This window comes from Lactuca virosa, chromosome 7, assembly GCF_052849685.1.
Source record: "Lactuca virosa cultivar CGN04683 chromosome 7, Lactuca_virosa_CGN04683_v6, whole genome shotgun sequence".
Taxonomy (NCBI): Eukaryota; Viridiplantae; Streptophyta; class Magnoliopsida; order Asterales; family Asteraceae; genus Lactuca; species Lactuca virosa.
The window spans coordinates 288,074,591-288,090,043 of NC_136432.1; the positions used below are offsets into that span (position 1 = coordinate 288,074,591).

Consider the following 15,453-nt stretch of genomic DNA (forward strand, 5'->3'; position numbering starts at 1 on the left):
TTCTGTGAAGTTGATGAAAATTACATCCAATATGATTCAACAACTGTGGTTTGAGCAACCAACTTCCCAATTATGATTATGCTCTTGATTAGATTACCATTTTGATTCCCTTATTACATGAAAACAAGGTTTATCTTTAAGTTAAGTGAGGGAAACTAGGAGCCACATTAGTTTTTGAAATGACATCTTTTTCTCTTTTTTTTGAGAAGATTAGTTTGGAGCCACATGATTACACTGTTGATTTCCTTTTTACAGGTCAAAAATAGTGATTTGCCAATACTTTTCAATTTTCATTTTTTTCGCAATTTCTAGTTCTCATTTGTGACTTTTGATAGTAAATAACAAATTTAATTTGTGATTTAATCTTTGTACTTAAATACAATAATCATCATTTGGGTTTTAATTTGTTGCTCTTTTGTGTATATAAACTTTCTTGAAGTATAGAGAAAGCGTGGGGAAGAAGTTAATATCTGACTCTTAATAATGCAATAAATACGGACCGACTATAAAGATGCTAAACTATACAAACTACTCTATTCAAGTATTTGAGGAATCTCAAATATAACATATATTTAGTTGCCTTCAAAAATAAGACCATTGGGTGTGGGTAACAAGATGCAACATCAAGTTGTGACATCTCACATGCCACATAAGCAAATGGTATTATAACACCAAGTGGGGAAATGGACAACAAGATGTAACACCAACTTTTTGAGAATAAATATGTTTTATTTATTTATTTATTTTTTGTTTTGACTGTTGACAACGGCTAAAAAGAGGGCAATGCTCGCATTTTTACTCGTTGCTTTAGGTTGTAACGGCAACAAGAAGCCTCATGACAAGAAGCAACTAGATGTCGGGGTGGTGTACAACAAGATGCAACGCCGTTGTGGGCGTCCACCTCAGCCACAACGAACAAATCTTGTACCCACACCGTATGCTCTAAGTATTTTTTATAAGTATCTAAATGATTATCATTCTTTGTAATTATATTAGAATATAGGCGAATTACACGTTTTGCCAATAACTTTTGTATTTGTTTTAACTTTTAATAAGTTTCATAGTGTTTTTGAATCAACACATGTTCTTTAATGTTAACGTTCATCTTCTTGAATTGTCTTAAATTAAAATTGTTCTTCTAAGTCCATGTATAATGATGAATATGTCCTCATCTTCTTTATTGTTCATATCTTTCATCTTTATGTTAAAAACCTTAAGCCCTAAAATCAAATTAAATCTTATAAATCCGTCCACCGGACGGGTATAACACTAATTTGTATATGACAAAAAAAAATTTAACCAAACATCGTATAAATACATTTTTAGAAATATAAATACGCATTTTATGTTTTTTAGAAATATAAAGAAAAATTTTAAAAATATTAATATATATATATATATATATATATATATATAATTTTACGTATCTAGAAGTATATCAATCAAAAGAGTGTATATATGAAAATGTAGTTATACTTGTAATATATATATATATATATATATATATATATATATATATATATATATATATATATATATATATATATATATATATATATACAAACACACGCGCACTCTTAAAAACATAAAATATATATTTATACTTCTAAAAAATATAGTTATACGAGATTTACTTAAATTTTTTTATGAGTGAATACGTTTTTATTTTCTACATGAATAGATATAATATGAAACAAAAACATATTTATGGTAAAAACATAAAAGATTTATAAACTTAAAAGTTATTTTTATTTTTATTTTTTTTTTCAAATTTGATATCATGTTAACCTAAACATGTGTTACTACAGATAACAAAAACAAAAAATAAAATAAAACTTGACAAACTTTAGGTATTAATGAAAAAGAAATCATCAAATAAATAAACCAACAAAAATTGACAAACTTGAAGACTTTCATATCAAAAGCCCTACTATATAAACCTAAATATAAAAGCATCTTCAATAAAAGTTTTTTTAGAGCAACAAATTGTAGTGAATTGTGTTTTATATCAACAATACCAACTACTTATATTGTATTAAATGTATTTTTTAGAGTTTTATGTTTTACTCATCACCTCTCTTTTTTTAATAATGTTAAATTACTTCCTTATTTTTCTTTAAGCTTTATTAATTTATTATTTTTTTGATTAATTATTTTTTAATCTCCACTATTGGATATTAAATTCGATCATATGATATTTTATTATTATTATTATTATAACTATTAACATTATAAATATCACATATGTTTAAAATTAATAAATTAGATGTTATGGTAATATATTGTTTTTATTTAGTGTTATTGTAAAGTACGTTTTAATTTTATAAATATTACATATGCTTAAAAATAACAACTTAGATAAAGGTGATTTATAAAATATTTAATAAAGATAAAATAAATTGATTAATTTTATAAAAAATAAACTTTTTAAAAATCGTTGATTAATTTTAAAAATAAATTGATTAATTTTAAAAACCGTTGATGATTGGAGAGGATTTAAGCAAGGTTGTAAAAATCGTTGGACGGTAGCTCAACGGTCGACTGGTGTTAGGGGATTAATCGGTCTTTGCGGAGATTAATCGGGGACCATAGATTATTAATAAAATATTAAAATTAATAAAATATTAATATATCTTAAGAAAAACAAATACTTCAAAATTAAAAAATAAGAAAATTTGTAATTTGAAAATACGAAAATATGGACATTTTGATATAATATTTGAAATTTTGGAGTAAAAAAAATGATTTTTTTAATTCTTTTTTTATTTTTTTGACTTTTTTTACTTTTGTCGACCGATTAATCCCGTCAAACCCGATTAATCCTAAATTTCCGATTAATACCCTAATCATCGACGGTTGGAGAACGCCAAGCGATTAATCACCGATTTCTGCAACCATGGATTTAAGTTAATAATATTTTATTCGATAAAGATGGTGAAAATATAACGTGACAAATCAAGAAAAACTATATAATAAGTCGTTGGTTGAAGATACCGGAAAAATTACAACAATGCAAACTATCCCCAACAATAGTTAAACTAGTAAAAAAATTGTCTTCACAAATAATCATTCTTCACCAATCTCAAAAACAGGATGTCTTACATGAGAAGATGACTTATCACATTTATCTTTGCAAAGAGAAATCACTCGTTTTTTGTTGCTTGATGCCCCAAGATTATTTGCAGCTAGAATCACTCCATTTCCAACACCACTACATTTCCTCAGATCCTTTAAGCTTCTAACACTTGTCACTGTTGGAGGAGTCTCTGGTGCATACTTTGGCACTTGTGGTCTTGGGTTGACTGAAGTCACTTCATCGTAAACAGAAAAGTACTTCTTGATAATACCCGAAACTGAAACTGATACCGATTCAAATGAATAAGCATCCGATCCTTGTTTATGTTCATTTTCCCTTTTCTTTATTCTTGATAAACCGTTATGAACAACTACTTGTGATTGTGGGGTTGATGGGATTTTCTTGTTTAAAGGGTATGCTTCTGTGTATAAAAACCATGTTCCTTTGGAACCTTGGAAAGCATGCTTTATGGGCATTGATTCCGGCAAGTGATAAAAGTAAGACTTCTTCTTGATCTGGTTAGTAACAAGATGAAATTTTTAATAATAAGCATATAACAAGAGGTAACAGAAGAGCTTAATTAGTTAGCTATACCATCAATCCATTGACTTTAATATTTCCTATTCCAGGGTAGCAATCTGAATGTATGCTCTCAAATTTTCCTACATAAATCAAGATCACCATGAACAACTAGAAGATCGGATAATCAATAGCTTAAAGGTAGGGATAACCAGTTAAATCTGGTATTTTTATTTTAATGATCATCAGCTTCTTCCAATCTTGTTTTTTTTAATCCTAAAATCAGAATCATTCAAAGTAATCGGTTAAATGCACATCCAAACGCCCCTAAACAATATCTGTCTATCTGACCCCTTTCAACATAGAGCAATCGTTTGATAACGAGGTTAATTTCGCGTATCCAAAACCCTGATTCTTTCTTTTAGTTCATTACATGTATTACAATAGGTAAAATAGTCGATGGAGCACGAGAAAAATAAATGAAATCAGTAAATTAGTTAGGAATGAAACGAAACAGGGACTTCAATTTCAATGGCACTTGCATCAGAACCCATTCAACCAATTTGAATCTAAGCATAAAAGGGTTGAGGAGGGAGAGATTCGTGTTACTCTTAAATTCCGCGGCTGTAAGATGAGGAGAGACAGATATGGCAATGCGGGTGCCTAAGCTGGTGTCGATGAACACAGGGACTTCAATCTCAATGGCCCTTGAATCAGAACCCATTCAACCAACGCCCCCAACAAGACAACAAGGGTTTTAGGCTTTAGCAGTCTCGACTCTTTGCTTGATAGTCTATGGGGTCTGTTTCTTACTAAATAATTCCACTTTAGCCCTTAAAATAATTTTTTTTTTTTGTCGTTTTTATGGGTCAATATCACAAAATAACTATCAATAACTCTCAATTGCTTTTTTAAATTACTTATTTTTAATTAAGAAACATTTTTCTTTGTTTGTTTCATTACAATACTAGAGTTGATGTCAACTTTATATCACGTTCCATGGACGATGTTATTGTTGAATCTCAATCGATGGTACTAAACTGAACCGACCAAATGAACATTGAATCAATTTTTGTTATATTAGATTTCACAGTGGACATAATATAAGGTGTTAAAATACCATTTTATCAGGATGAAATCTACTTAATGGTGTAATAAAACATTAAAGAAAAGTTTATTGGTTTATTAAATACAATTAAAAGATGAATAGCTTAAAGAGTTAATAGTTAACGGTGACTATTTCATGGCATTAACCCCGTTCTCATTTACAAATTATATTTTTCCATCTACATAAAGAGCATACACCATGGTTAAATAGGTCCAAAGCTTATTGCCTATGTCAAATCTATAAAAAAATATTTTTAAAATCTTCTCAAATGTATAAACTGTTTTTGAAATATTTTTTACTAATTAAACATTTATCTTCGTCTATTTGAAAATATTTTGTAAAAGGCCTTCCTATAATCTTTTATTTTTAAGAACACATCATAATTTATATAGGTGTTATTTTATCAATTATGTAGTTAAAGATATAAAAAAATAAAATGCTATAATTTTAATTTACGTATTTAATAAATTAGACACAACATGAGCTAACACTAAAGTGAGATAATGCAAGTATAAATATGATAATATTGACTTATTGAGACCATGCGTCGATGCTTACAAAAAGATACAACATAGTCGAACACTAATAATATATGTACATACAAATATAATTATAATGATACTAAGTCTATACTCATCAATACAAAAGATACAACATGGGCTAACACTAATAATATACACATACTATTAATAATATGGACTAATACTAATCATATACCTACACTAACAGTGCATGTATATTATTAGTGTCAACTCATGGTGTATCTTTTGTATGCATTGTCCATGGCCACGATATCATTGTATTTATACTTGTGTTATCTTATTTTCAAAGACAATAAATATAATCATTGAATAATAGAACAAATACCACAATATATAAATAAGTAGTTGGTGGATAATAACGGATTGATGAAATATTAAAAAATATGCATTTTATATTATATAAACGAAGAAACGATGATAAATCATAAATATGTTTTAAGCCTCAAATATATAGTAGACTTTTTTGTCTTACCTTTTGTTATATACACTCCTTGATAGGGATCAACTTTTTTTACCGAAAAATCGAGTCGGAATCAGAACCGGTTAACCGAAATGTTGTTTTCAGTTCGGTTATCGGTTCTCCCAAACACAAATTTTATCTCATTTTCAGGCCACCGATTATTTCGAGCTTTGGAACCAGAATCGAAAAAACATAACTTATAACAAGTTTATAACCATTATCAGTGTCGTATAAAATACATCTATGAAAACATTCAAGAACAAGACATTAATTAATTATATGGTCACATGAGGATGTAAAACCCATTTTTGTTATATGTTACATAGTAAAATATAATATCCATATTAGAAAAATATAAAAATAATGTAAAAAAGAAATTAAAATGATAAAACTATCTTTTTATGTTTTGACTATAATCACAAAAAGAAATCTGATTTTGGACCAGCTGAAAAGATTTTGGATCTTATTCACACTTTTTTAATAACTACGTGGACCAAATTTGCACTTTAGTCTAAGATTTAACTCCAAAAGAAAAAACCCACATCTTCTCTTCTCAAACAAAATCCCCATATCCGTTTTCTGTCACTCTATTTTTCTCCTCTGAAACTATTTTGATGACAATTCTTCACTTGCCTGCAATCAAAGTGTTTTGCTTGACAGAGAAGAAGCATAAAGATGTTCCAAGCAAACCATTGAAGTTTGGAGAATCAAATTCAAGAAGCGCAACTAACAGAAAAGGTAATGTCGATTCTAAAAAAGGCCCATCAAGATTGAAATTAAGCTGCAATTTTCTTTCTTTACCATGAAGATTGTATCTACTTATTCCACGCTTAATGATTTCTACGTAATTCGTTTACCTATCTGTCTGTCTACTCACACCTGTTGCTGTCTATGAATAGGTTCTTTTCAACAAGAGCGCAAACCCAAGAAGGTGAGTCTGGAAATCTCACCTCATAGAGCTGGTAAGACTTTAATCTTTGTTGATAAACCGTGGGGCAATTTCTTATCTGAAATAGGTCCTGGGTAGCATAAATACCAATTTCTAACACTCGAGTGTTTTGTTTGCTTCGATTCGATGGTTCCTAAATTATTCTATTATGATCATACAGTGTCTGCAGTGAGGTTAATGCGGATAGAGTTTGGTGGTGCTTTTGCTGATCTTTTAAACGAGAAAGGGAAGGGTTCAGGTGATAACGAGATGGGATATGTTGAAAGAACACTTGGGTTTTGCACTCGTGATTTGGATGATAGAGATCTCAGATTGGTCCTTCTCTTACCCAATAATTTAATTTGATTTTCCCTCCATTAAATCTTATCTTTTTGATATGGCCGATTATAGGTAACAGACATTGTTGGAGGTACAATTCGTTGGAGAAAATATCTTGATTATTTAATTTTGTCCTTGTGCCATGATCCAAACTCGTTTAGTCATATGGAGCCTCTGCTATTACAGGTACATTTTTTAAAAGGATGTTTTTGATCTGTTGAACTTACTAAATCCAATTGCTTTCTATAGATTCTTCGGATTGGATTCTATGAGATTGTAAAGCTAGAGGTCCCTTCATATGCTGTTGTAGATGAGGTAATACTAAATAGTAAATATAATGGTTTTTAAAAACAAAGTGAATATACGTTGTTATTTATTGGAATTTGGCCAAAATTATATGTGAAATTGCAGAATGTGCAGCTTGCAAAAATTGCCCTTAGACCGGGTGCTGGTAACATGGTGAATGGGATTTTAAGGAAGCTTGTTGCACTTAAGGTTTAATCCTTCTCTTATATCACTCAAATTTTCAAAAATTCAAAAGTACTAATAAACAAGGATTTGTTATTTGATAATCATTGTTTACAGTGCAATGTGAATTTGGAGTTTAAATTAGGTTTCACTGTATGCAGGAAAGTAACTCTCTTCCTTCACCTCAACTAGAGGGTGATGATCGAGCACAAGCACGTGCTCTTGCTACTATTTATTCTCATCCAGTTGTAAGTTCTAATTTCCATGTCAATGTCACTAAAATTACACTTTTTCTTTTATCCATTAACTCCTCTATGGCTAAAGCGACTGTTGTCTGTCTGGACTCCAGATAAAGTGGCTGTATACATAAGGTCTGTGTCTGAATGAAACTAAATGACCATTTTACCCTTACATTTCCAAAAAAAAAAATTCACAGTATTCATCCGTTTTTAACGCTAGAGGAGTTGGAAGGGAAAAATAGTGTAAAAAACAAGCCATGTATAGTTGTGTAGATGAAGTGCTTAAGCATTAAGTAAAAATAGTGTCTGTCTGCTAAAAAGTTTTAAGTGGTCATCTCATTCTCATGTGTAGTGGATGGTGAGGCGCTGGACAAAAGACATGGGACGTGAAGAAGCTATTAAGCTTATGAAGTGGAACAACAGCAGTCCCAGTTTTAGTTTAAGGTTTTAATGCCTCTCTCTTTTTCTTTTTCTTTTTTTAATAAAAGATAAATGTTACAAATGTTATCATCATCTCCTACGAATTAATTATGGCAGGGCTAATAGAGGAAAAGGTTTTACACGATCAGATCTTGTGTCACGACTTGAAACTTTGAAGGTGCACTTCTGTCTTTCCCATTTTGTTAAAAAAAAAAATTATTTAAAAAAAAAAAAAAGTAATTCGGTACCAACTTTTGTTAAAACTTTAGGTGCCCTATGAGCTCTCTCCTCACCTGGATGATTTTGTTCGTATCACCACAGGGATGCAGGTATATCTCAATTGTTAAACACTGCACAAAAAAAATTGTGAAAGACTTGTGTGTAGAATTGAGATTAGGGCATGTTTCTATTTTTTTTCCACGTTAAGTCCTGTATGGGTAAAGTAGGTTCATGGGTAATAATGTATGTCTGGATAAAGTGATGTGTTTGTTTCTTTTCTAGACTGAATCAACACTGTCTGAACGACAGACTAAATGACCATTTTACCCTTACGTTCCAAAAACAAACTTCACAATACTATAGTCATCAATTTTAACGTGAGAGGAAAAGCATTAAGGGTTAGTGTCTGAATACATTAAGCCAGGTTTTTTGGTTTTAACCCATAAAGTCAGTTCCTCCATAGTAAAGTCGAAAAGAAACAGCCATGTACACTTGTCCAGATTAAGTGCTTAATCCATTAACTCAAAAAAAAAAAAAACCCTAGTTATCTGAATCTGGTGCATTTGATGATATTTACAGAGTGTTTTACAAGATGGACTACTAAAAGAAGGATTATGTTCTGTCCAAGATGAAAGTGCAGGTTTTTTTTTGCATTCAAGATTTCATCTAGTAACCCATTATATATATTCATGGTTAATGATGATACACTTGGGTTGAGGGGCAGGTTTGGTAATTTCCATTGTTGATCCACAACCTGGAGAGACCATAATCGACTGTTGTGCTGCTCCGGGAGGGAAAACACTCTTCATGGCTGCCCATTTAAATGGCCAAGGTACTTTTCCTTCTACAACCAAACCAATATATATATATATATATATATATATATATATATATATATATATATATATATATATATATATATAACATATCTATTTTATTTTATTTTATTTGATGGGATCTAGGAATGGTAACTGCAATTGACATAAATAAAGGGCGGTTGAGGATCCTCAAAGAGACAGCTAAATTGCAACAACTTGATGATGTCATCACTACTGTGCATGCTGATCTTCGTACATTTCCTGTGAGCAAATTTCAGTGTTTGTTTTTCTATAATTTCCAGTTGGGAAAATAGCAGGCATGCTTTACTCTTTCTACCAAATTTGGGGAATCTACTTTATCTTTTACCTGTAATAGTAACTGTTTCAGATCCAAATTATTGATTTTTTTTGTTTGTTTGTTTAAGGAGAATAATCATGTGAAGTATGATAAAGTGTTGTTGGATGCCCCTTGTTCTGGACTTGGTGTTCTTTCCAAGGTATTTTTATGCTTTTGATTTCTCTTCCTGCATCATATTATTATTATTATTATTATTATTATTATTATTATTATTATTATTATTATATAAATTGCAGAGAGCAGACTTACGGTGGAATAGAAAGTCTGAAGATATGGAACAACTTAAAAGTTTGCAAGATGAACTTCTTGATGCGGCTTCCATGTGAGGCATACCCCATATTTTATTACAAATATCATTGCTATATTTTGCTGATAACGACTCAATTTGGGTTGCTCAAACGGATACATTGTGAAGAAATTTTATATAAAGGGAACACCTGAATTATCGAGTAATTACAACCAAAAAAATTGGATGATGATTTTAAGATTAGATTACTTTTTTGGTCCCTGAGTATAGCCGGTTTTTTCGATTTTATTGCCAAATGGTTTTCTCTTACAATTTTGGTGCTTAGTTGAGGTTTCTGTAACTTTTTTTGGTCCCTGTTCCAGGTAAAATGACTATTTTTGGTCCTTAAGTATAGCTGAGTTATGCAATTTTGATCCCAAAAATATAGACTTTGAACATGGAACAGGGACCAAGAACATTATAAAGGACCCCATTAAAACAAGGACCAAAATTGCAAAAGAAAACTTCTTGGGACCAAAACTGCAAGAGAAACAGCTATACTAGGGAGGGATTAAACATGTAATTGTCATAATAGTTTTTGTAATGATATTAATTAATTGTTTGTGGAATTCAAAATATTTGTCTGTGTTGAGCTTGATGAGTGTGCAGGTTGGTAAAACCTGGTGGAGTGCTAGTATACAGCACCTGTTCAATTGACCCTGAAGAGAATGAACAGAGGGTGGCTGCATTTCTTCTCAGGCATCAGGTAGGCTACTATCCTTCATTTTTCATTTTTGGTCCTTTATAATGTATGTGTGTTGATGTAGCAGGAATACAGCATAGAGTCTTCAGAGAGATACATATCGGCTGAATTTTTGAGTGAGGAGGGTTACTATTTCTCTAGCCCTGTCAACCATTCTCTTGATGGAGCCTTTGCAGCACGCCTCCTTCGTTGTTCTTGATTTACCATGCTTCTTCTCTTTTGTAAATTGGAAAGAACACCAGTAAGCTCATTGGATTAAGCAAGCTTTGATTTGGTGTTTTCTTAAAAAAAGTTGACCATGTTCATGCAACTTTTATTTATTTATTTTTTTGACAGGAGATGATCTTTAACCACAGAAACCATGCAGAATATTTGACTTTGCAGATTTAGAGTTGATGTTCTGAGACATGCAGATGGCTACGGGGATAACATGAATGATGGTTGTGAAATGAAGAGGCTCAGCAGATAATAAAAGCAATGTAGCATGCACATCCTCAACCTACTACTTAGTATACTTATGACTTATGGAACCCATGTATGTGGTTATACCATATCAAAAGCAACACATTTTAGGCGTTATTTCATGTTTGGAAAAACACAGTTTGTGCCACTAGAGATATACAGTCTCACATCAGCTCCAAAACATTAATAGCTTGTTTATCTCTTTTTCTCCGACCCACCCTTCTCCTCCTTAATTATTGCTTGTAATCTAATCTGTTGTTATATATAACTCGCTAACCTATTCAAGGGGTGGGTGAGATTTTTTAATTTCTACATCTCCTTCTCTTTTTAACCCTATTTTATTTGTGGATGTAAACCACAGGGATGGGTGGTGGGTGGGCAAGGTTTTGTAGAAAGTAGGACCAAAATACTTTGGTGGACTTTCAGTATCCACCCAAAGAAATTTTGTTTCCACTTGAAATGTTGAGGGTCCACCAAGAATGGAAAAATGATGTCTGGGTTTATGCTTTGATATGGTCTTCGTTGTTGCTATTATCATGGAGATGTTTTGTTTGGCAATGTTTGTAACCAAGATATTTCTTAAGTTTCATTTGTGTGTTATTGACCAGAAACAATGTATGCTTTTGACCAAAAAATCTATCATGTTTGGTTGAATTTGTTGTCTAATTTTCTGTTTTTCATGTCCTCTTGGATTGCTTTTGTGATTCGTTGTTATTGAATGATGTGGAAGTTGGAACATGTAGATTACATATTTGTGGCAAGTGTTTGTGATGGTAGTGGAAACAACAATGGGGTTATAGCGGTTGTGATGGTGATAACTCGATAATAGTGGTGGCAGCAACAATGATGTGATGGTTGTGATTGCAGGATGCTGGTGGTAGCAGCAGTGATGTGGTTGTAATGGTGGTGGTTGTTGGTTTTAACTCAAAATGTGTTCAAAATTAGGAGTGAGCAAACTTGAACCCATAAACTAAAAAACCAACAAAAACAGATGAAAAACCAAAATCAAACCAGATTTCAAAAATCAAAAAATCGGTTTCAATTTCGGTTTTGGGTTCAGAAACCGACTCATTAAAATCAAACTGACCTAAACCCATAAACTAACCCATAATATACATTTATGATTAATTAATATTTAATATATATTTTAAAAATAAAAAAAAAACTAAAATATGGAACCTAACCCGATAGGTAAGGACTGAAGATTGGTGTTTTCATGTTTTGGTTGTAATTGACTGGTTTTGTTTTACTTTGATGGTGTTTTCATATTTTGATTGTAAACTTCTAAACTTTGTAATTTAATATTTCCTTAAACTATTTAGTTGATTTAGTGTTTTGATTGGTTTTAAATGGCCGGAATAGTGGACAAAAATATGATTTACTTTGTTTACATTGGTTGGAAAATGGTTTAAAACCCAAATCTCATAAACCGTATGGGTTGGACCCTAGAAACCGAACCCAATAGGTTCTAAGGAATGAAAGCTAAAATTAGCGGGTTTGATTCGGTTTTTCTTCAAAACTGTCCCAAATTGACACATGCTCACCCTTATTCAAGAGACACATGTTTTTGCTCAAGTACATGTTAGTAAATAGTCATGGTGGTGATGTGGTGGTTGTGATGGTGGTGGGTGGATGTTATGGTTATGATTGTGGTATTGGTGTTGATGCTATTGTAATTAGTAGTAGTGATTAGTAGTTTTAATTAGTAAATAATAAGTCAATAAAGAAGATAAACATAAAGGCAAACTAGTCATACTTAAAAAATAACAACCAAGGTATTAATCTTGTTAGGCATAAGGGTGTTACCAAACCCCCTAAATAAAGACCATCCATGACAAAAAACAGAAAATAAGACAAAAATGTTATTTTTGCCAACACAAAAATATATTTTACTCTAAAAATAATAAAAACATAATGCATATCCTTTCACAAAGAGTGTTACAACTCCAGGAAAAGAAAATTAGAAATTTTGTACTAGGAGGGTGTTTGGGATTGAGTTTTAAAAGAATTTATTGATTTATTGGTTTTTTGAAAAAGCTTGTTTAGAATTGTTTTTTCAAAATAACTTAGTGATTTATTGAGTTTTTGAAAAACAAAAAAAAAGTTTGACAAACTCAAAAGCATTTTTCAAAATAGTTTTTCCATTAGCTTAAAAAAACTTAAAAAATGAGATTTTAAAAAACATGTAAACTTGACTTTTTTAAACTCTTTTTAACTTTTTAATCACAATGGCTTCAAAAAAGTGATTTAAGTTAAACATCATTTAACTTATTGACTTGTTGGCTTTTGATACCACATTAATCAAAACATTTTTCTTAAAAAAAAATTTGCCACCATCATAACTAAATAAATATTTTGTCTAAAAGTACTTTTAGAGTTCAAAAAACACATTTTTTTTGGATAAATAAAAAATACTTTTTAAAAATAGTTTTTTATAACACTTAGATAGTCGTTTTAAAAGTCATGGATACCTTACTTTTTGTTAGGGGTGACAATTCTCAACACGATCTGTACCACGATACGAACCGACATGAAGATAAAGGGGTTGAGTTGAGTTCTTCTGATCCGCTAACCTGTTTATTATATTGGTCATGTTCGAGTTTGCAGATAATTTCACTGATGGATCTGTGGACTCGTGTATGTTATTAGATTAAAATAAAAATAAAAATATATTTACTAAATAAAAGGAGAGTGTAAGGACTAATAAGTAAATATGTAATATTAATTTTTTTTATCGTAACCACGAACCCGATTCTGAACCACGACACTAAATCTGACCCATAAACCCGAATCTGACCCACAAACACGTGAACCCGTATAATTAAACAAGTTACATGGGTTTACTTGTTTATGGCTAATTTGGGTTACGATTGAAAAGACAACACAAATATTTACATTGTCTTTTATGCTTCAAAAGTATGAAAATTGCTTTATATTTAAATGACGTGGGCTATAATTGAGTAGAATTTTAAAGTATGGTGCTATTTTGTATATACTGAAACAACACTGTCAACACATTTGAGCAAGTTGTTGATATCTCCTTCTCTTCAAACTCATGTATAACATCTAATTTTCTGATAAAGTAAGGATTTGATAATTATGGTATTACTTCATAGACATAATGAAAATTATAAGAAAACTTGTTCAAAGAATATAACAACTCATTTCCATATTCATAAGATGAAGATGCATGACAGTATAATCATAACTATATAATGAATCAAGATAACCGATTGTATGAGTTGAAAGTGTGCTTGCAACCAAAACTGCACTAATCAGTAACACCCTCAGACATAAAAATGTAATGAAAATGTCGAATGTGAACTTAAATCAGAAGACAGAACTTTATAGAAATTACAAAAATCAATTATACTCAGGAACCGACAATGTAATTTAATCAAATTGAAACTTAAAAACATAGAATTTTAAGAGCAAATTATCAACTCACCAACAAATCATCTATCAGATGATTTCATCTCTTCAAATAAAGGTGGGTCCCAGTTTACATTGTATTCTTTTGCTACAACATTTAATACCTACATTTTTAATAAATTAAACCATATTATCTTCATGGAATACTTGAAAAACAGAAATAAAGAAATTAAAATGGTTTGTTATGCTTAATTGGAAGATATAACAATCGAGATTACTTTTTCTTCCGATAAAAGCATATAACCTTTATAATAATCCCCCCCCCCCTCTCCCGATTCAAGTTAGAGGCTTAGACCAAATGAAATTTATGATTTAACAAAAAAGCTAACCTGCCTCTTGGCATAGTAATTGGAAGAGAGGGTTGTGACCCTTCACCCCTGGTTGGCCTTCTAAGCTTTCTAGAATGATTACGCAAGCGAATGAAAATGAAAATTGCCAAACATGTTGATGCAGTCTACCATACTTGGCCACATGTTGGTTAAGATAAATAAATAATTAGTAAATAAATCTAGATTTATCATCTATGTATGTAAAAAAGTAAGACTATCACCTTATGATCGACCTAAAGAATTCCAAACATCCCAAAGACTTTGTACAAAAATGTTCGTTACCTAAGGAAAAATGTCACCACAACACCAAATATGATTCCTTTTGATGTAAGTCAAAATGCAAACTGCATATATATATATATATATATATATATATATATATATATATATATATATATATATATATATGATTCCTTTTGATGTAAGTCAAAATGCAAACTGCATATATATATATATATATATATATATATATATATATATATATATATATATATATATATATATATATATAAGGGGATAGGGAATATACATTACAGCCCCACCTAAGCTTAGGTACTAAACCTCTAAAATATGTCGTTTTAACATGCTAAATATGTCCGGTTTGGGTTCACTTGGTAAATATATCATCCTCCATAACATTTCTTTCTTTCATTATCGTTTTACCATCTCTGTTTTCTTTCCTCAATTATCGTTTATTACTTCACCCAAGTGAACATTACTAAACCCTAAACCTAAACCCTAAACCCT

The 15,453-nt window shown here is 30.8% G+C and overlaps 2 protein-coding genes across 5 annotated transcripts; one reads left to right on the plus strand and one right to left on the minus strand.

The window, feature by feature from the left end:
* Nucleotides 1-2,901: 2,901 nt before the first annotated feature.
* LOC145123850 (ubiquitin-protein ligase) lies at nt 2,902-4,400 on the minus strand. Its single transcript, XM_079059053.1, has 3 exons — nt 4,205-4,400; nt 3,671-3,738; nt 2,902-3,591 (listed from the first exon to the last, which is right to left on the minus strand). Exons 1-3 carry the CDS (start codon nt 4,317-4,319, stop codon nt 3,067-3,069), a joined length of 708 nt encoding a protein of 235 aa, XP_078915179.1. The 5' UTR covers nt 4,320-4,400; the 3' UTR covers nt 2,902-3,066.
* A 1,841-nt stretch (nt 4,401-6,241) lies between these two features.
* Nucleotides 6,242-11,276, plus strand: LOC145125709 (NOL1/NOP2/sun family protein / antitermination NusB domain-containing protein). 4 transcript variants are annotated; one of them, XM_079061133.1, is made up of 18 exons: nt 6,243-6,443; nt 6,605-6,667; nt 6,815-6,969; nt 7,045-7,158; nt 7,222-7,287; nt 7,384-7,467; nt 7,602-7,688; nt 8,032-8,123; nt 8,217-8,277; nt 8,369-8,428; nt 8,898-8,958; nt 9,043-9,150; nt 9,281-9,399; nt 9,562-9,633; nt 9,731-9,816; nt 10,390-10,486; nt 10,548-10,724; nt 10,820-11,276. In XM_079061133.1, the coding sequence occupies exons 1-17, from the start codon at nt 6,320-6,322 to the stop codon at nt 10,680-10,682; spliced, it is 1,584 nt and encodes a 527-aa protein (XP_078917259.1). In that variant the 5' UTR covers nt 6,243-6,319; the 3' UTR covers nt 10,683-10,724; nt 10,820-11,276. The 4 variants fall into 4 exon arrangements, with proteins under 4 accessions (XP_078917261.1, XP_078917262.1, XP_078917259.1 ...); XM_079061134.1 differs by having other exon boundaries at nt 6,244-6,443; nt 10,551-10,724; XM_079061135.1 differs by lacking the exon at nt 10,820-11,276 and having other exon boundaries at nt 6,242-6,443; nt 10,374-10,486; nt 10,551-10,685.
* The last annotated feature ends 4,177 nt before the right edge of the window (nt 11,277-15,453 follow it).